Below are 20,187 nucleotides of genomic sequence, written 5' to 3'. Positions count from 1 at the left end.
CATGGAAAAACAGCGTCTACGCAGGGGACAGAGATCATGTGACCAGTAGACGTCCTGAAGTCTGGAGGCGTTTCTGAGCTGCCCTGATGAGAGGGTTAGCAGTCTGGGGTTTAAGGCTGGCTTTCCAAACACGACAGACAGACCTGGAATCTGAATCCATATCTGCTACTTACCAGTCCGGTGATGACTACTCTCCTTAATCCCTCAAAACCCCAAATGCTTGCATCACAAATGGTCCCTGTCAGACACAGTGGCTCTAAGAAATCAACTGTGTGTCAGATGCCTGACCTTCAGTGAGACTTGCCAGACAGGGGCCAAAGAAAAGCGCCAGATGCTGCCGTCCGAGTGGCCCACCAGCACCAGGCCTCTGCAGGCACGTCTCTGCTCTGGCTGCAAAGTAGAGCAAACTGGTTTTGTCCTGCTGACCCGGTCATGGGAGCTAAAAAATTAGCTGAAAGGGAAAATCTTGCATCTGCTCTAGTGCAGTGGGCTTCAATACTTTGAATTAAAAAATTAACAAACGACCTCTTCCTCACAAGCCCTAAAATCGTCACCTAAAGCTTTCTCTTGTGACGTTAAATAGTTGTCAAAAATGTAGATATTTCTAGAAAATGGTATGTTGCAGAGTATCTTCAGTATATTTCCATCAAACCCTTGAGTCAAGTGTTTAATTTATGAAAACAATCTACTGTGTAAATTAAGTGGCAAATCAGGTTTCATTATCAAAACAATTTGCACATCAGATCAACCTTCCAATGGAGGTCATCTTCACTTTAAATCCAATAAGAACACTAGCCTGGGCCCCCATGGAGACAGCCCTCGTGCCTCTGAGTTTCGGTCTAGGAGGTTAGTAAGCGTATGGACGGTGGACGGTGGATGGAAGAGAGGGTGGGCGGGCGTGCGGGTGCACTGCGCAGAGCAGGCTGCCTCCCTCTCTCCGCTTGAGCTCAGCCCTGCTCCCCCGTCCCCTGCCCTCTGCCTCCCGGATGCGCCCTCAGGAGCCCAGCATTCAGGAGCGCTTCCGTCCAGGTGAGTCCTGTCTTAGCTGACAGTGGGGACTGCGGTAGGGGGAAGGGCAGGCCCATGACCGGTGGGTTCTCAGTCTGTCAGATTCTGGAGAGTCAGGGCGAATTTGAGGGTCTGGTAGGGAAGTTCCCAAGGCCCTCCATGGGAGTGTGCCCCAGGTCACCCCCCGAGAGCCCAGGTCTCCCCTCAGAGCCCCAGATCACCCCTCAGAGCCCAGGTCGCCCCTCAGAGCCCAGGTCGCCCCTCAGAGCCCCAGGTCACCCTCAGAGCCCAGGTCACCCCTGAGAGGCCCAGGTCACCCCTGAGAGGCCCAGGTTGCCCCTCAGAGCCTCAGGTCACCCCTCAGAGCCCCAGGTAGCCCCTCAGAGCCCAGGTCACCTCTCAGAGCCCCAGGTCACCCCTCAGAGCCCAGGTCGCCCCTCAGAGCCCCAGGTCGCCCCTCAGAGCCCAGGTCACCCTCAGAGCCCAGGTCACCTCTGAGAGGCCCAGGTCACCCCTAAGAGGCCTAGGTCACCCCTCAGAGCCCAGGTCAACCCTCAGAGCCCCAGGTCACCCCTCAGAGCCCAGGTCATCTCTCAGAGCCCAGGTCACTCCTCAGAGCCCAGGTCACCCTCAGAGCCCAGGTCACCCCTGAGAGGCCCAGGTCACCCCTGAGAGGCCTAGGTCACCCCTCAGAGCCCAGGTCAACCCTCAGAGCCCCAGGTCACCCCTCAGAGCCCAGGTCACCGCTCAGAGCCCAGGTCACTCCTCAGAGCCCAGGTCACCCTCAGAGCCCAGGTCACCCCTGAGAGGCCCAGGTCAACCCTGAGAGGCCTAGGTCACCCCTCAGAGCCCAGGTCAACCCTCAGAGCCCCAGGTCTCCCCTCAGAGCCCAGGTCACCTCTCAGAGCCCAGGTCACTCCTCAGACCTCAGGTCACCCTCAGAGCCCAGGTCACCCCTGAGAGGCCCAGGTCAACCCTGAGAGGCCTAGGTCACCCCTCAGAGCCCAGGTCAACCCTCAGAGCCCAGGTCACCTCTCAGAGCCCAGGTCACTCCTCAGAGCCCAGGTCACCCTCAGAGCCCAGGTCACCCCTGAGAGGCCCAGGTCAACCCTAAGAGGCCTAGGTCACCCCTCAGAGCCCAGGTCAACCCTCAGAGCCCCAGGTCTCCCCTCAGAGCCCAGGTCACTCCTCAGAGCTCAGGTCACCCTCAGAGCCCAGGTCACCCCTGAGAGGCCTAGGTCGCCCCTCAGAGCCCAGGTCACTCTCAGAGCCCAGGTCACTCTCAGAGCCCCAGGTCACCCCTCAGAGCCCAGGTCACCCCTGAGAGGCCCAGGTCACCCCTGAGAGGCCCAGGTCGCCCCTCAGAGCCTCAGGTCACCCCTCAGAGCCCCAGGTCACCCCTCAGAGCCCAGGTCACCCTCAGAGCCCAGGTCACCCCTGAGAGGCCCAGGTCACCCCTCAGAGCCCAGGTCGCCCCTGAGAGGCCAGGTCGCCCCTCAGAGCCCAGGTCACCCCTCAGAGCCCCAGGTCGCCCCTCAGAGCCCAGGTCGCCCCTCAGAGCCCCAGGTCGCCCCTCAGAGCCCAGGTCACTCTCAGAGCCCCAGGTCACCCCTCAGAGCCCAGGTCGCCCCTCAGAGCCCCAGGTCGCCCCTCAGAGCCCAGGTCACTCTCAGAGCCCAGGTCACTATCAGAGCCCCAGGTCACCCCTCAGAGCCCAGGTCACCCCTGAGAGGCCCAGGTAGCCCCTCAGAGCCCAGGTCACCCCACAGAGCCCAGGTCGCCCCTGAGAGGCCAGGTCGCCCCTCAGAGCCCAGGTTGCCCCTCAGAGCCCAGGTCGCCCCTCAGAGCCCCAGGTCGCCCCTCAGAGCCCAGGTCACTCTCAGAGCCCAGGTCACCCCTGAGAGGCCCAGGTCACCCCTGAGAGGCCCAGGTTGCCCCTCAGAGCCTCAGGTCACCCCTCAGAGCCCCAGGTAGCCCCTCAGAGCCCAGGTCACCTCTCAGAGCCCCAGGTCACCCCTGAGAGCCCAGGTCACCCCTCAGAGCCCAGGTCACCCCTCAGAGCCCCAGGTCACCTCTCAGAGCCCAGGTCACCCCTCAGAGCCCAGGTCACCCCTCAGAGCCCCAGGTCACCCCTCAGAGCCCAGGTCACCCCGCAGAGCCCAGGTCGCCCCTGAGAGGCCAGGTCGCCCCTCAGAGCCCAGGTCGCCCCTCAGAGCCCCAGGTCGCCCCTCAGAGCCCAGGTCACTCTCAGAGCCCAGGTCACTCTCAGAGCCCCAGGTCACCCCTCAGAGCCCAGGTCACCCCTCAGAGCCCCAGGTCACCTCTCAGAGCCCAGGTCACCCCTCAGAGCCCAGGTCACCCCTCAGAGCCCCAGGTCACCCCTCAGAGCCCAGGTCACCCCGCAGAGCCCAGGTCGCCCCTGAGAGGCCAGGTCGCCCCTCAGAGCCCAGGTCGCCCTTCAGAGCCCCAGGTCGCCCCTCAGAGCCCAGGTCACTCTCAGAGCCCCAGGTCACCCCTCAGAGCCCAGGTCGCCCCTGAGAGGCCCAGGTCACCCCTCAGAGCCCAGGTCACCCCTCAGAGCCCCAGGTCACCCCTCAGAGCCCAGGTCACCCCGCAGAGCCCAGGTCGCCCCTGAGAGGCCAGGTCGCCCCTCAGAGCCCAGGTCGCCCCTCAGAGCCCCAGGTCGCCCCTCAGAGCCCAGTCGCCCCTCAGAGCCCAGGTCCCCCCTCAGAGCCCCAGGTCGCCCCTCAGAGCCCAGGTCACCCCTCAGAGCCCAGGTCACCCCTGAGAACCCCCAGGGCATGAGAGCCCCGCTTCGAAGCCCCCTCCCGGAGGGGAGAGAGGGCCAGGTCCCCTCAGCCCTCCCGGGTAGAGCGGGGCCCTGGCCGGCGGTGAGCCGCCTCTGGTTCCCTCCCAGGTGGCCTGCCTTTGCGTCCCCCCTCACCCCTCTGAGCTTCCTTTTCCTTCTAGGTAATGGGGAACGTCAGGCTCGGGCTGTTGATGAGTTGAATGGATCAGTGCACAACATCCCCGGACAGAGCTGCGGGCAGGGGAGGGGGCCCTTCCCTCAGCCCAGCGCCCCCGACAGCAGACACGAGGGGAGGGGGCAGTTCTTTCGTTTCCCTCCCTCCTGACAGCGTGCGTCAGACGCTCAGTCGTGTCCGACGCTGCGACCCCAAGGACTGTAGCCCTCCAGGCTCAGTGGGGATTCTCCAGGCAGGGGTGCTAGAGTGGGTTGCCAGGCCCTCCTCCACCTTCTCTCCTGAACGCTTGCCCAAAACCACGCCAAACAACAGGAAAACCAAAGCCCCTGCCGCACAGCTCCCGGGAGGGAGGCTCACAGGCCCTCAGTGAATGTGCGGGGGGTCCCAGAGGAGACCCCGATAACTGTGCGGGGCTCCAGCTACTCAGAGACAACACGGGGTCACTCAGAACAATGAGGGGCTTTGGGGGACGAGGCCGGAGCAGCCTCTTCTCTAAACTTCAGAAGGAAAGAGGGAACACTGGATTTTAGAACCGGAAAGAGGCTTTGGGACCTTCAGACGTGCTCCTTCCCGTTCAGATGAACGCCTGGGGTGGGGGAACGCCTGGACTGAGGACAGAGCTGCTGGCCCGAGCCAGCCCGGGGCTTTGGGCAGGCCTGGCCACGGAGTGACCTTGGACAAGGCATACCCTCCGGATGCTCAAGAGAAGAGAGTGAGAGGTTGTCTCTTCCTCACACACCGCGAGGGCCATGCCTTCAACTGCGGAGGGCAGGTGTGGCTGACGTGGGCAGTGACCACTGACCCCTAGCCCCCAAAGAATCTCCTGAGTCCTGCCCTTGGGTCAGACACACAGGGATGAGGCCATTTATCTGCAGAGTGATGTGCTCAGCTCTGGGTTCAGTAAGAAATGCCTCTAGTCCTGGCAGAAAAGGCGCCCCGACAGGTGTGGAGAGAGCGGACTGTCAGGCCGGGCTCGGCACGGACTGGGCTTGGGGAGACCCGGGTTTGACCTGACTCTGCAGCTTCATCTCCAGGTGACCTGGGCTCCCAAGGTCCTTGTCTGTGGGCAAGCGTGTGACAGAACCTACAGCAGGAAGACACGTTCCGAAATCTGGAGTCACGGAGCTGAGCTCGCATGCAGAGATGAGCCGATGGCGACCCCTGAGGGCGGCCCCGTTGACCTGGGCTGGGCCTGGAGTTGGGCGTCCAGCCAGATGAAGCCTGGGCTCCTCGCCCACGTGGCACCCCCCCTTTCTGGTTCCCAGCTGCGCTTGGCCGACACGGAAGGAGGATTCCGAGGGTCAGACGTCCCACAGGAGAGACGCCAGCCGGGGCCTCCCCAAGCTCCGGCCGCCCTCCCGGCGGGAGGCTCCTCCTGCGGTGTGCAGACCTGCTCACCCCGCTCCTCGCTGTGTCTGCCCTGCTCCATCTATCGGAGTCGGAAGCGGGTGCGGGCTCGCGTCAGTTTGCAGAAGAATTTCTGCTTCAGCTCCAGGGGCGTCTGCAGGTGGGATGTCGTGCTAAACATTTCGGAAAGAGCTCAGTGGATGCGGCTTTCCTTGGGGCAATGTGCCCCTCGACGGCTGAGTGAGACGGGATGTTGGTGACCTTGGAGTCTCTAGACCGGCTCCGTCAGGCTGGTGGGCTGGTCTGAAGGCTCCTGTCCAGCTGGTCCTGCGTCTCGAGCCTGCAGCCGCCTTGAACAGACGTGGGCCTCATGGGACCAAGACTTCAGGTGAGGCATCGTGGCCCTGGCTGCCTTCCTGGTGGGTGATGGGGCCCATGTTGAGGACCATTGTCTCTGCGCCCCTTGAGCCATCCTCAGAACCGAAAATGAATGTCCAGTGAGTGCCGGCAGCTTCCAGATGGTGGCTAGGGCTCCCAGCCCCATCAGGCCAGCATGAGGCAGGGCTGGATCCTGGTCTGCGTGGACCCCAGCCCAGGAAGTGGAGGAGGAGGGGCCGGGCTCCACTGCCGCCCTGTCCTGGGGGCCGGGCTCCTGTGATGCGCCCAGGCCTCTAGCCCAGGGTGGCCGCGCCTCTGGGGACACAGAGTCAGGGAGGCGCCTTGCCCAGAGCCCGGATGCACGACTCCCACGGAAAACCTGCTCTGCCCGAGCCCCGCTCCCCAGAGTCCCCCCAAGGAGTCTGGAAGGGGAGGCTCTCACGGGTCACTTTGCGGACTCCCGATCGCAGTCGCGCTGAGCTCTGCTCACCAATGAGCACAGAACCTCAGTGCCCGGGATCACACACAAGCACTGCCCGGCGGCCGAGGACCGGCCCTCCCTGGGACACGCGTGGTCAACCCCCTTGAGCCTGGGCCACCGGGCTGTGGTCAGCACATCCGTCTGTGTGTTTGTTGCAGAGACGTCCTTGTTTAACGCATGTGCTGATCTGTTAACACTGGAAACCCTAGGGCCAGCAGCCCTAAGACGGGGCTTAAGACGGAGGCCTGTCACGGCCTCCTCGTGCCCAGGACCCCAGGTGGCACCACAGCCCTGCCTGGTGCCTCTTAAACCGTGATGTCTCTAAGAGGACAACACACAAACCGGGAACACACAGCGCCCAGGGGCCGCGCGGGAAGAGGGCCCTGATCAGGGACCCCCTGTGGGAGGAGGCCGAGAGGGGGCCCCACGGGAAACTGACCAGGGGGCTCCCCCCGCCCCCGCCCGCGCCCACACCCACGCCCCAGGGGCCTGGAAGTGCCCAGAAGGCTGACTGGGGGTCAGAACACAGCCTTGAGTGTTCTGCAGGCGAACCCACCGCTGTGGAATCTGGGGGCCGCAAGGATAGACCGGGACTGGGCTGGTGCCCTGGCGTGCGCCCGGGCTTCCCGCCTGCGCCGCTGTGCCCCTGCAGGGGAGCATCTGGAGGAGGGCTGTGTGCACGGACAGACAGGCGCAAGGCTGGGCCCCAGAGGACAGTGGGGTGGGGGCAGGCTGCATGTGGCCGGGGGACCCCTGACTTGGCTCCCTGGGAGGCCGCCCCCCGTGGACTGGCTCTGGACACGCGGGAGTGACCAGAGCCCCCCCTGCACGAGGGGCTGGGGCAGGAAGATGGGGGAGGCCGGGTGGGGGCGCTGTTACCGTTGCTGGCCCGCTGCCGGATGGTCAGCATCTGCTCTCCCGACAGCTTCGCCTTCTTCATGGCGGACGTGGCCCGCGGGCATCCCGACAAGCTGGGGGCGAGACAGGAGACGGCGTGAGTCACGCGCTGGGGACCCCAGCAGCAGGGAGAGCAGCCCGGGGCCCTGCCTGGCAGAGGGGACACCAGCCGGGACGCGGGCAGGCACGGCGGGGACCAGGGAGCTCGGGCTGGCTCGGAGACCAGGGCCACGGCATGGCCGGGCCGAGGTCTGGCCGCCGGGCTCCGGGGAGGCAGAGCAGCCCCTTCAGGCCGCGTCCGCCTTTAGGGTTTCCGGAACTCTTACGGAGGAACCCCCTTCTTTAAAAACTTCCTTACGGAAAGACTCAAACCTGCACAAGGGCTGGTTGCAAAACGTACCGAAGTGAAAGAGGGAGTGAGGAGCCCCAGACTCATGCTGACTCAGCAGGTCCCCTCCCCACAGTTACTGGGAGAAATTCAGGGTCGGCCTCCCAGCCGCGTGCTGTGAACACCTGTGGGCTGTCTCCTCACGCGCACGCCCAGGTCCCCTGCGTGCTCTGCACCCTGGGCTGGGCCCCGGGTCTGAGCTGTGTCTCTGCGGGAAGCCTCTCCCCATTTCTTACTTTCTGGGCCCATGCTGAGGGCCACCCCACCCAGGGGCGGAGCATGGGGTCACTAGGCCACACGTCTGCCTCGGCTCAGTGAGCTTCCGGACGCCTCCTCTGACGCCTTCTCTAACACTTTCCCGATATGCTTTCGGCAGGTGTTTGGTAGGGGGGACAGGTCTTCATACAATAAGGAAGTTCCCAGTTGCGGGTTCGAGGGGACGCTTGTCTCTGACGACTGTACAGGGTTCTCCCCCCGGAGGTTGGGTGACTGCCCTGCCTGCCGCTTCTCCTGGAACCTCGATGGGCCCCAGACTCGCTCAGGAAGCTTCTAGATCCACAGGGAAAGGAGTGGCGGGACAAATAGGTTGCTTCCTGTTTGCACCCCTGGGACCATCAGCCCCAGGCCCATTGATCGGAGGCCAGCGTGTCCCCAGGCAGGGGCTCCGGGATGCTCATGGATTGAAAGCTGTGTGCTGAGGGTGAGCGTCCACTTCAACCCTCCCACCTGAACACCGAGTGGTCAGAGGGAGCGGTGGACAGAGCGAGGGTGGACAGAAAGGAGGCGGCCCAGCCACACGGAAGCCAGGGAGGGCCGCAGTGTCTCCAGGCGTCCGTCAGCCCAGCAGCAGGATGACCTGCAAACGGTCTCACACAGGGGCTCCTGGACCCACGCAGAGCATCAGAATTAGCTTTCAGTCTGCAGCAGTGTCTCCTAGTTTCCAGTTAAGTGAAGCGCCAGCCGGAAGTGACAAGCTAACGGCGCCCTGCAGCCGGAGCTGGGAACTAAATTAGGAGACAGAGGCCCAGAGATGGACGTGCTCTGTGCACACAAGCCCGCTCTGTGCTGCTCCCATTCCGACCCTGTGACTGCAGCCCAGCGCGGCCCAAATTCGGAAGTGCCCTGGGTAGGCAGCCTCAGCTTGGGTGTTGGGTGGCTGGGTCCCCGGCGAGGGCGCAGTGCCATCTAGCGGCCACTCGCGCCAACCTCACCGGGTGCCAGGGTCCCAGCTGGTCCAGGGGTCTCAGGGCCAAGCCCACGCAGTGGGGCCTGCTGGGGCGACTCTGGGGGTCTCAGTGCGATGGGGGTGGAGTCCTGGCGGGGGGAGACCCAGCAGCCCTTAAGGAGACATCGCTGATGAAAGCCACACTTCTCCTGGAGGGGCCCAGAAAGGACCAGGATCCAGATTCCAGCAGCAAGGAGTTAACTGGTCTCTGCCCCAGGGCCCGCACTTGGGCCCCAGACTGGCTGCGGCTCCACCAGGAACTCCAGGGAGGGCTCTGGGCAAACGCTGCCAGGGCTTCAGAGGGGACGGAGGGGATGGGGGCCCGGCATTTTATCAGGATTCACCCCCACTGTGCTGCAGTCCACAGGGTCGCAAAGAACAAGACACAGCTGAGCAGCGGAACAACAACCCCCAGCCCGCCCCACCCCCGCCCACCAGAGGAACTCCCTTCAGGAGGATGTCGCCATGAAAATAGCTCAGTACATAACATTCCCAGGGTGGGGCGGTGGTTAGAGAGACACAGGGCAGTGGGGTGGTATTGCTTCGAGGTTTGCTCACGGCCCAGAGTGGCTGGGAATTGGGAACCGTGGGCCCTGGCCTGGTGCAAGGCCCCGCCTCAGTCTCTGTCGGGAAAGGCGGGTTTGCAGTTCTGGTACCTCATTTGTGCCACCGTTTGTGACTTCACCATTGCTGCTAAAGCCCCCGTGAGGACACAGCACACGGCTCCCACGCTAGCGCCGCCTTCGCGAGGTAACTCTGGGCCGCGCCACCTGTGCACTGGGGGGATGGGAGTGCGGCTCGGCAGGCAGGCACGAGGCACCGGCGTTGGCAAGGGCGCATGTCATGCCCGCGGAGCAGCCGGCTTTGAATTGGCTTCCTGGGACCTCAGGGCGGGTATGGGGGCACAGGCTGTCCTCTGACCCCCAGAGAATCCCTGCCTCCCCTCACTTGTCTGATCTGCTCCCATTTCAGTGTGAAGGGCTGTCCTTGCAGCCCTTTCTCAGTCCATGACGCAGAGCTGGAGTTTTTCCCCCAAAATATTCTTGAGTTTCTCCCAAACCATTTGGTGCCAAATGTGTGCCCTGAGCCTTGGAGAGAGGGCAGTGTTGGAACAGCAGGCTCTGCACCCAGACACCTGGGCCTCAGGGCAGTTGGGGTGTCCCAGTCACAGGTGTTAATTAGCAGGGGGCTGCGGGCAAGACGGGAGAGTGGCAGGCTCTGCAATCACAGTGTTTCCCCGGCTCGGTGCCCCTCCCCCCGTGCGTCTTGATGGCATCACGGGGGAATCAGCTGTTTGTGAGGGTCTGGGGGCCTGGGCAGCAGCTATAACAGGATTGCTGGGGCCTTCTCTCCAAGGACGGGGAATTGAGGGGCTTGCACACACTCCTGGAGAGAACTGCCGCTCTGACCCACTGTTTGCCCGGAGTTGCTGTGGAGCCTGAGGGCAGGTGTGGAGTCAGACCGCCCACAGTATGGCCTTCGGAGGATCAGGTGAGCTTTCCCTGGCAGCGTGGGGACCGCGCTGCTCACGAAGGGGCTCCAGCACTCTTCCCTTGGGCAAGTGTCCCACTGGCGTGGCCGAGAGTGATGCTTGTTTACGAAGGCGTGGCTGGTGCCCCTGTGGGGAGGGGGCTCAGGGATCAGAAGCTCAGGGATCAGTCCAGTGTAAATCATTGCTGTGGGTGGTCATGTCCCCAGAGGACACTGATGCCCTGAGTCCAGAACTGACAGGACCCAGTGGGAAACTGGCCTGTGAGGCACCCTTGAATCAAGGTGACATGGTGCTGGAGGGGTGGGGGGGTTGTCCTGTGACCTCACGAGAGAAAAGAGGGGTGTTTGGACCCGGACACAGAAGAAGGATGTGTGACAGAGGGCAGAGACGAGGCGGTGCCCCAAACTGCCCTCCCCCCACCGCAGCCCGCCCGGGTCGCGAACTCTGACCTCTGACCTCTGACACCGAGACGACAAACTGTTGCCTTAACACCGGAACACAGTAGGTCGTGGTGTGTGTCAGGCAGTGTAGGAAATCGACACCATCATATCTGTTCACCAGTCCTGGGCTCCTCATCCGCATTTCCCATTTTGCTATACTATTTCTGTTTTCAGATATGAAAACTGTTCGCTGTTCTGTGAGTGTGGTTTTTTCTTGCCATGAGTTCAGGGGCACTGGCACCTCTCGGGGAGCAGGTGAGAGTGCAGGGGGCCCCCAACACTGAGGACGTAGAGCAGAGGTGCTGCAGGAGCAGGTGAGAGTGCACGGGGCCTGGGCTCCTGGCAGGGGGTGACAAGCGTGGCTGGGCAGGTCCTCACCCAGCTGGGCCCCTGGCTGCCCACGAGGGCTGCTCAGAGTGGCTTCCCAGAGTGGGGACCCAGCAGGCAGGTGCTGAGGGCAGCAGAGGGTGAGCCCGGAGGACTCAGGGCCACGGAGCTTCAGCAAGGGAACTGGGGTTCGGATGGGGCCTGCAGGGCATCCTGGGTGCTGCTCAGCCCCACGCCGTCCCAGGTGGGAGCCCCCACCCATGCGCTGCGCACATGTGGGCCTGCATGGACTCAACCAAGCACTGGGGAGCCTCGGCTCTTGCGTCGTGCTGACCGAGCATCAGCCGTGGGCCCAGCAGCCTCGCACGTCCAGGACCCTGGGCCTGCAAACGGAGTGGCGGCGGGTGGATGGACGTGCACACGCTTCCGGAGGAGGAAGTCTGAAAGCACCAAGCGTGGTGGCATCTCCGCAGGAGCTGCCCCCAGCCCATGTGGTCTCGGGCCCAGGAGGCCGGCGCTGTGACCCAGCTGCTAACATTCACGGGCCCTGTGGGATTCGCGGTTTGGAACAGATGTGGGATCTGAGTTTTTCCCTTCTTAGTGCTTTCTCAGAAGTACTGAAATGTGGAGGTTGGAGTAAAAGAGTTCATACATCTGAGGAGCTTGCAGGGGCAGCGGCCAGTGCAAGGTGGGTGGACAGGGGATGGGCCGAGGTGCCCGGTGTGAGGCCTGCCCCAGAGAACAGGGCCTGTTGGCTTCCTTCTCTCCTCCCAAGGAGGCAGACTCTGATTGCAGCGTGAAACGGGGGCCTGGCTGGTTCCCCCAGAGGAGTACCGCAATCACGGTGAGTCAGCACAGGGGTCTGCTCCAGGGAGACGATCTCCACACCCGCAGCATCTTTCCTCCAGAGGCCTGGGACCCTCCGCCCCCTTCACCTCCTGCAGATCTCAGAGAATCCAGAATGGAGGCGTCTCCTCTCGTAAGTGAGCTGCCATGATTCCAACGTCCTTTCCTCAAATAGAAATCTACCAGCCAGACTGGAGGCCCTGCCACGCCTTCCATTCTCTCCACCCCGCTGCCAGGAGGCAGTGCGAGCCGAGGTTTGGAGAAGGCAGGAAGAGGTGTGTGATGGCCCTGGGGAGAGGCAAGTGTCCAGGGGCTGGACAAGAGCCCAGTAGGAGCGGGTGCAGGGCTGGACTGTGGCCAGACCAGCGCGCAGGGGCTGCGATGCTGTGAAGTCCGGGTTTTCCTCCAGCCGGTCTCGAGCCAGGAACCCTGGGGCTGCTTCAGTGTCCCATGTCCACACGTGGGGTTTGGGGGAGTGTGGCCATGGTCTCAACCTGAGAGGGAGCCCACGTCCACGCTCCTGGGCAGATAGCGACCCATCCGCCGAGGCCAAGGGCAGTGGGCACTCCTCCCGTGGGATGGCTCAGCAGGAAGAGGTCTGCCCCCTTCACTCCGTCTCCCTGGGGTCCATCCCACGGCACCAGGCTTCTTTTGTGCCTGCCCTGCGGCAGCCTTGGCCTTGGTCTTGCAGATATACAGACAGACAGACTGAGATGCCGGTGGTCCACGGACAAAGAGCCCAGATAGTCCTTGGTTGTCCAGCTTTCTCCTTACTGGCATCTCTGAAATGGAACTATGCAGACCTCAGGGAGCTGTGGCTGCTTGTTGACATAAATTGTGGTTAAAAAAACACCCCAAAAAACAAAAACTACGGCTTTTCCACATCACAGAAAGGCAGGTGCATAAAGGCTCTCTTCTCCTTGGACTCACAAGCATCCCACGTGGACTGCACTTCCCAGCATCCCATGCAGACTACATTTCCCAGCATCCCTTGCACTAGGCAATGCTGTGGACCAGGTTCCACCCGTGGGGTAAGAAGGAAGTAATCCGTGTTTCCTGACTCCCAGGGGGATCCTCCGCATTCTCATCGTCTTGGGCTGTGGAATGAAGACCACCCTTGAAGAAGGTGCTGAAGGTGACTGAGACCTCTGCTGTCCCCTCATCTTGTTCTGTCCTGTGAGCAAGAAAGGAACCTCCAGTCTTTGGAGTGATTCTTAAGGCTGCGTATCCAGCTCACATTTACATTAAAGGAAAAGGTTGATTACAAAAATAACTCATAGAAGTCACTCACTATGGTGACATTTTTACAGTTCTCTTGGGAAACATCAAGCACAATAAATATCCTAAAAAAGGCGATCTCTTCATTTATAAAGGACTGTAGAGGAACTGAAAACAAATAAGTTAGGTCATGTGGTCCAGGTGGGAAGAGGTTTAAGAGGGTCTGGGAGGTAATTTTTTAAAAAATTATTTAGATGAAGCCCAGTGAGAGACGACTTACTTCTAAGATCACTTATGTATTTATTTGTTAGGATTAGAGCTTTAATTTTGGAGAATCTTCCTACTCGACGTAAAGTGGAATGAGACTGAAGTGAGAGCAGAGTGTGGCCAGCACACTCGCACACAGAGCAGTTCCACAGTTACAGAAACCCCCTCCCCAGCCCTCCCTCCTGGCCTCTGTCTCCCCTGCATAGGAGGCTCCACAGTTTCCATAGTCCTGACACCCCCACTCAGGCTGGGGGGCCTTTCCAGTCAGCTGAGCCATCGTCCCCACCCCCCGGAGGCCGGTGAGACCCTGCCAGGGTGTCCTCTCTCCGGCCCTTCCCCTGACACCTCTGACCCTGATCCTGGAATCTGATCTGGAACCATTCCAGGCACCTCGTCACGTGTCTGGTGAGATCCTGGTGCCGTGGTCAGTCTGCGTCTCAAGATCTGGCCCGTCAAGTCCCTGTGACTGCCCTGTGCCTTTAATTCTTTCCATTGCCTGGCTTCTTTCCTTCAGATAAAGCTCACATCCAGCTGCCCCTTCCAAGAATGCCCTCCTTTGCTCCTGAGAGGCTACACTTACTCCCAGGTCTTGCTGCTCATCTCAGCTGCAGCTGTTGACTCAGCCAGTCCTAACGATGGAGTGAGCACTTCCTAGAGCTTCACAGAGGCTCTACTGAGGAGAAAGGGGGTAGGAGGAGGTCCCCCGCATCCTTATATGGAAGAAATGAATGGAAACGACTTCGCAGCAGATGGGGGCATGGCACTCAGGGGGCGTGTCGGTGTGGTCACTTCCCTGAAGAGGAGAGCAGGGCGAGTGGGAGTCCTGGGACCCGGAAGCCAGGGCAGGTGCCCCCTCTCCTCTACGGCCCTTCCTCATCCCACTGGGTGGTCATGGCCTGCGGGGGAGAAGGCACCAAACAGGGATTTCCACCTTCGTCTCCTCTTCTGGCTCTAAAAGCTGCTGTGCTATTGTGGCATGTGGGCTGTATAAACAGCCTGAACCTCAAGCCACTACCTATGCCTTTCTGGGATGCTTGTCCACACCCAGGCCTCAAAAGTCTGAGGAACCACCAGTGGCTTCCAGACAGTCGGCCGGGCCCAAGGACTTCACAGGAGGAGGCATCAGGACCCTCTGCTAAGCCCGTGTTTGTGCCTCAGCTGTGTGCCAGCCAGGAATGCGGTTCTCACACCACCAGGGAACAACATTTCATCTATACAATAAAACAGATGAAAACTTGTTCAACAGCTGAAAGCTGCAGGCCAACATGCGACAGGACACGATTCAGCCTTCAAAAGGAAGGTGACCTGGTGCAGGCTATAATGTGGAGGGACCTGGGGGCTGTGCTGATGGAGATAAAGGACCATGGGACAGACAGCCTGTGATTCCCCCTAGGTGAGGACCAGAGTCCGACCCGCTAGACGGCAGTGCCAGGGGCCACGGGGCTGGGAGAGTGCGTCCAGTGGGCACAGGGTTTCTCTCTGGAGGTGAGGGCTCTGGGGGTGAACGTGCTTGCACAACAGTGAGACTCTACTTATCGCTCGCTAACGGGACACTTAAGAGTGGGTAGGACGGTAAATGTGATGTTGTTTTTTACCACAATTTTAAAAGTGGAGGTCAGCTCTCCCAGGGTCCTGTTCACCCTCTAACCCCCTGCACCCTGTCCCCCAAGACACATTTATACCCAGAAGAGCGCCCGCCACCTGCCACCTGGGGGTTCCTGTCACTCTCCACGCAGCATGGACGTCCCTTCCCTCCTCAGAGCGGGTAGGGGTAATGGGTCAGACCGCTGAATGAGCGGCACAGAGAAACGAAGCATCTAAATCTCCGCGCGGCCCCGCCCACCACAATCAATCAGGGCCCCGCCCACCGTGGAGGGGCCTCTGATACTGAGGCTCCGCCCCTGCGGCCCCGCCCACCACGACCAGGGCCCCGCCCACCGTGGAGGGGCCTCTGATACTGAGGCTCCGCCCACAGTGGCTCCGCCTCCCGGCTCTGTCTTACAGTGGAGCCGCCGGACCACAGCTCCGCCCCCAGTGCTAGATGGGGTGGACTGACCGTTCCTGCCCTGGACTCAGGGTCTCCTCCTGGCACCCCCTCGGCGCCCTGGGTGAGCTGCCTGCAGACCCGAGGGTGCATCACGGGGATTCTGGACGGAGAGATTCACAGTCACGGGTCTGTCTTCACTGGACCTGCCCCAAGATTCCCTCCCGCTCCAAGACAGGGTGCCTTTGAATCAAAGCCCCGTCCTGGGCAGAAACCGTGCGGAGGAGTGTCGGTTAGGGGAACAGAGACGGGGAAGGCTAGAGACCTGGAGAGCCTGGGCGTCTTTATGCGATTGCTGGGTCCGGGCACCTGAGTGTCAAGCAGGAGGGTAAGAAGGTGTCAGGGGTGCGCGGAGGGGCCCAGGGTCCCACTTGGTAGGAGCGCCTGAGTCCGGGGCCCGGGTCCGCCCCACAGGCCCCAAGGGGGCACTCAGTGACCAGCCTGTGGGGGGTGCACGCTGCTGGGTGGCTCCCCATGAAGGTCACCCGGTTCTCGGGCAACAGCCCAGTCAGCGGCTTGGAAACGGCACCAGGAGCAGTCACGGTCCTATCTGTCCTCTGGTGGTGTTTCTGGTCCCCGAGAGCGTGCGCGTGAGTTAAGTCCCCCAGTCGTGTCCAACCCTTTGCCACCCCATGGACTATAGCCCGCCAGGCGCCTCTGTCCATGGGATCCTCCAGGCAGGAACACTGAAGTGGGTTGCCATGCCCTTCTCCAGGTACCCCAGTGCTTATGTCATCAGAGAAGTGGAGCTTGCCCTCATCTGTGTCTGAGTATGGCCTATCTGTGACCCTTATCCATAGATCATGTAGGCAGGATTAAAAAAAAATTTTTTTTAATGTTTTTGATTGCCAGATACTGAAGGAAGCAGGCACTTTTGGGGGGGCATTCTGGCACTTTTGGGGGGCATTTTGGCACTTTTTGGAGGGCATATTGGCACTTTTTGGAGGGCATATTGGCACTTCCTGTCAACATGTGAAAACTAGCATTTCTGCCTCTGGGACTGTGTCCTGAAGACGGCCTGGCACAAGGATGCACAGATGTCAGCAGAGGGAGCTCTCTTGAGTAACACCCCGTCTAGGGTGGAGTTTGGGGGCGCAGGCCAAGTCCTCCCGCTGGGAAGGGGGGTGGCTCTGAGCGGAGTGAGACGTTTGTCCCGCCAAGTGCACGCTGTGGCCAGCCTGGCCCGGGTGTCTGGGTGCAGGGCTGGCCCCACCCCACGCACACAGCTGTGGAGCTCTGGGATCTGTTTCTACCCAAAGGAGGAAGCCCGTGTGTGCTGTGGGCTGGGGGCCTCTGCGTCTTTGGATGCAAGCCTCTCTGGTCACGGGCGCTTTCTGACGGGAGAAGCGGGGACCCCCCACCCCGCCCTGGGGAGGGTCAGGGAAAGACACTCATCTGTCTCTTTTGGGCCCTGAGTTTCTGCCTGAGCAGGAACTTCTTTACAATAAAAACCAAACTTCCTAAAGAACGTTAAGGCTCATTGCCATATGTCGTTCCTTTTGGCTTATTCTGTGTTTGATGTGGTTTTGCAGATGGAGGCGAGGTGCCGGGGTTTGAGGTTAGAGGGCTCATGAGGCCCCATGGGTTTATGTTATACGTGAGGTGCTGTGTCTCCCGCGTGGCTCCCAGAAAGCTGGGGGTTGCTGAGATGTGTCTGCATCGGTCATTCATCCTGACGCCCACGGGGGCCACTTGCCTCTTCTTCTGAGTCGGTGTAATTGTATATACAGATATTTTAAAATTAAGCAAATAATAATCCGTGGGGGGGGGGGTGATTGGTTTTTCTGGAGGTTTTCTGATGTATCTGATGAGGCTCCTGTAACCACGTGCCACCTTGTCCTTGAGTGAGACCTGTTTGCCATATTCAGCCAAAACGAATAATTAAACCCACAGATACTCTTGCGAGTGTGTGTGCGTGTGTAAAATGACAGCCTGTTTCTGTGGATCCCAATCAAAGGCATTGGGAAGCCTCTCCGTATACCCTGATGTTGGGGGATGAGTGTGTGCTCTGCAAAATGCGCCCACGTTTGCTGCTTCCTCCCCGCGCCTCGGCGCACTGTGAGCTGGTGTGTGTTCTCAGTCCTCTCTCCCCCAGGCTGGCACGCAGGGGGGCAGGTGCACTCACCTGCGGTGGGTGAGGAAGCTGCCGCTGACGTGCCCCGAGCCGTCGCAGCCGGGCGTGGGGCAGGACATGCCCTCCGTCTTGACCGACTTCCAGGAGAACTGGGAGCCGTTGAGGTAGCCGTCCTTCTGCCTCTTGGCCGCCAGCGGACACCCGGACGCGCTGCGGTGCGAGGCGTACTTGCCGGTGATGTGGCCCTGGCCATCACACCCGGGCACCGGGCACCTGGAGGCAGAGGGGGCACGTGACTGTCTCGCCCCCGGATGCCCGGTGGCCCCGCCGCCAAGTCAAAGTAACCTGACACGAAGGAAAACCCAGCATCTTTTTCTCCGGTTCCAGTGGGATTAAAACAAGACAACTCAAAGGCACCACCTAGTGGAGCCGTGAGGTACTTCACCCTCTGGGAAACACTGGTCCAGGGAAGGCGCAAGAAGCTTCCCTGGAGCAGAGCATCCCGGCTTGGGGAGGGATGCCCATACCGCGCGAGGAAAAGAACTCCTTTGTTGGAGCAGCTGGGGTGCGGGTGTCTGTCTGAGAGGCACCGCTTTGAGACAGGGTCTCAGCCTCCAGGAGGAGATGTGCAACAATGGAAAATTGACTTTGGGATTATTTTTTAAAGATTATATTATAAACCCGTGTTCTTCTCAGAAGCTGGAGAACACCTATTTGTTTGGCCGTGTTTTCTAGACCACAGGATTCCCCGCCAGCCAGACAGGGGTGTGAGGAGCAGAGGTGGTTTAGTTACAAGGTACTCCAGGGGCACTTTTTTATTTTTGTAATAAATGGGAAGCTCACCAACTGGAGCTAACGTTCAGTAACAGGCTAATCAAGCAGTGCCTCTGAAGCCTCTCTGTCACAGGTTATGGCAAAGCACCGAGGACTTACAGCTAAACCACAGGCACGTTCTTATTTTAATTTTTTTGTTTGTTTTCATCAAAACTCTTCTCCAAAGACATTGAGTGAGATTAAAATTTCAGGAAAGTGGCATTGGTAAGCTGCAGTCCATGGGGTCGCTAGGAGTCCGACAGGACTGAGCGACTTCCCTTTCACTTTTCACTTTCATGCACTGGAGAAGGAAATGGCAACCCACTCCAGTGTTCTTGCTGGAGAATCCCAGGGACAGGGGAGCCTGGTGGGCTGCCGTCTATGGGGTCACACAGAGTCGGACACAACTGAAGTGGCTTAGCAGCAGCAGCAGCAGCAGCAGCAGCATTGGATTTGTATCACAGGTTTTTGAGGCTCACTGGGAAGAGGTTCAGGACCATTGCCTGCAGGGAGAGGGTGGGGGGGCTGGCCTTCTACCCCCGATGGTCTCCATCCTCCTTAGCAAGAAGCAGAGGACCGGCAGCGGAATGCCTTGCATTAGCGGGAGACTCAGCCGTATGCTGGGTGTTGTGGTTAATAACTTCATACACTCTCATGAATCTGACAGGGTATGTAAATACGCTCAGTATGTATGCAAATACACCCAGTAAATTAACTCTTTCTCCCAGCGAGGGTAGAGGGACTTTCCGTGTAACTGGTTGTACACGCCAGATGGATGGACATTCGGCTGTCACCTCGTCTGTCACTTGGAGGGTGCTTCTGGCCGACTGCGGGTCTGCGTGGTTCTGCTCTAGAAGCTGCGACCTCGCCCTAGTCCAGCCGCGCCGAGCCCCGCCCCGCCCCGCCCCGGCCCGGCCCGCCCCGCCCCGCCCCGCCCCACGCACCTGATGGGCTCCTGGTCCTCCTTGTCCTCTTTGCTCTGCGCTATCCTGATGCCGCTCTTCTTGGCTCTGGGGCATCCTGAAAGGCTAAGGAGACAGGTGACTTCAGAAGCTAGCCCGCACCTTTACCCTCGAGCTCCTTTCACCGTTGATGGTGCTTTGACCCAATTTCCTGCAGAAACTGGCGCTTCTTGGCATGAAGACAAAGTCCTGGGGGAGGGCCCATTCGGGCGCAGGAGCCCCTTGGGGCCTTCAGACACTGCAGGTCCCCCAGAAGGGCACCCAGAGCCTGCGGTCCCGAGTCCCAGGAGAGGCGGGACTGGCTTGCGCTGGTGGGGGTGTTCTCGGCACAGAGGGGCTACAGTGCGGAGACACACAGGCCCCTCTTCCTTCCTGCAGCCGTGCCTGCAGACGCATCACAGAGCCCCCCAACCTGGGAGGGGTGTGCGCCTGCCTTCTGGCCCCGTTTACCTGACGTACTACTTCCCTTGGCACCTTCGGAAGACGCAGTGCAAACTGACCAAGCTGATTTTATTTAATTTTGCAGTTTGGAGAACTAACAGCTCCCATTATCTAAAGGAAAATTTCCAGCTGGAATGTCTATATGATTTTCTTTCCTGTTCAGCGGTAGGTAATACGAGAATATTTGGTGTGAAATTATATAGGATGATAGGGAATCTTTGTAAGGAACCAGAGAACTGGGCCCTGGGCGGTCTCTGGAGCTGCCCAGGGGGCCAGCGGCGGGGGCCGGCGGGGTCTGGGCGGGTGTGCCGCTGTGACCCTCTTCCTGACTTTGTTGGGGCTGCTTCCCCAGAGCATGCTGGTCCTCAGCCCCTCGCCCCATCACTTCCGTCTCCCTAGCGGTGTCCCACACTTGTGCAGCTGCCTGGCTCCTCTCCGGGAAGCCGCACCTCCCAGCAGAGGTTGGTCTGGAGCCCAGACCTGCGCCCTGCGGCTGAGCGGTGTTGGCCGTCCTGCCTGCCTCCCTCTTGTTGCTGCCTTCCCTCCTCCACCCTG

General features: G+C 60.5%; 1 protein-coding gene across 4 annotated transcripts in view; it reads right to left on the bottom strand.

Annotated features, from left to right (window-relative positions):
* Nucleotides 1-20,187, bottom strand: part of MYT1L (myelin transcription factor 1 like) — a 133,782-nt gene that overhangs the window by 9,747 nt on the left and 103,848 nt on the right. For all 4 annotated transcript variants that reach the window (XM_068974014.1, XM_068974015.1, XM_068974012.1 and 1 more), the window contains exons 16-18: nt 19,174-19,257; nt 17,468-17,689; nt 7,078-7,169 (exon numbers count right to left, since the gene is read on the bottom strand). In XM_068974014.1, the coding sequence (XP_068830115.1) occupies nt 7,078-7,169; nt 17,468-17,689; nt 19,174-19,257 (398 nt within the window). The remainder of the gene's footprint in view (nt 1-7,077; nt 7,170-17,467; nt 17,690-19,173; nt 19,258-20,187) is intronic.

The sequence above is a fragment of the Capricornis sumatraensis genome, chromosome 6 (assembly GCF_032405125.1).
Source record: "Capricornis sumatraensis isolate serow.1 chromosome 6, serow.2, whole genome shotgun sequence".
NCBI lineage: Eukaryota > Metazoa > Chordata > Mammalia > Artiodactyla > Bovidae > Capricornis > Capricornis sumatraensis.
The sequence above is the reverse complement of the archived record's forward strand: the minus strand, read 5'-3'. Positions and strand labels throughout refer to the sequence as shown.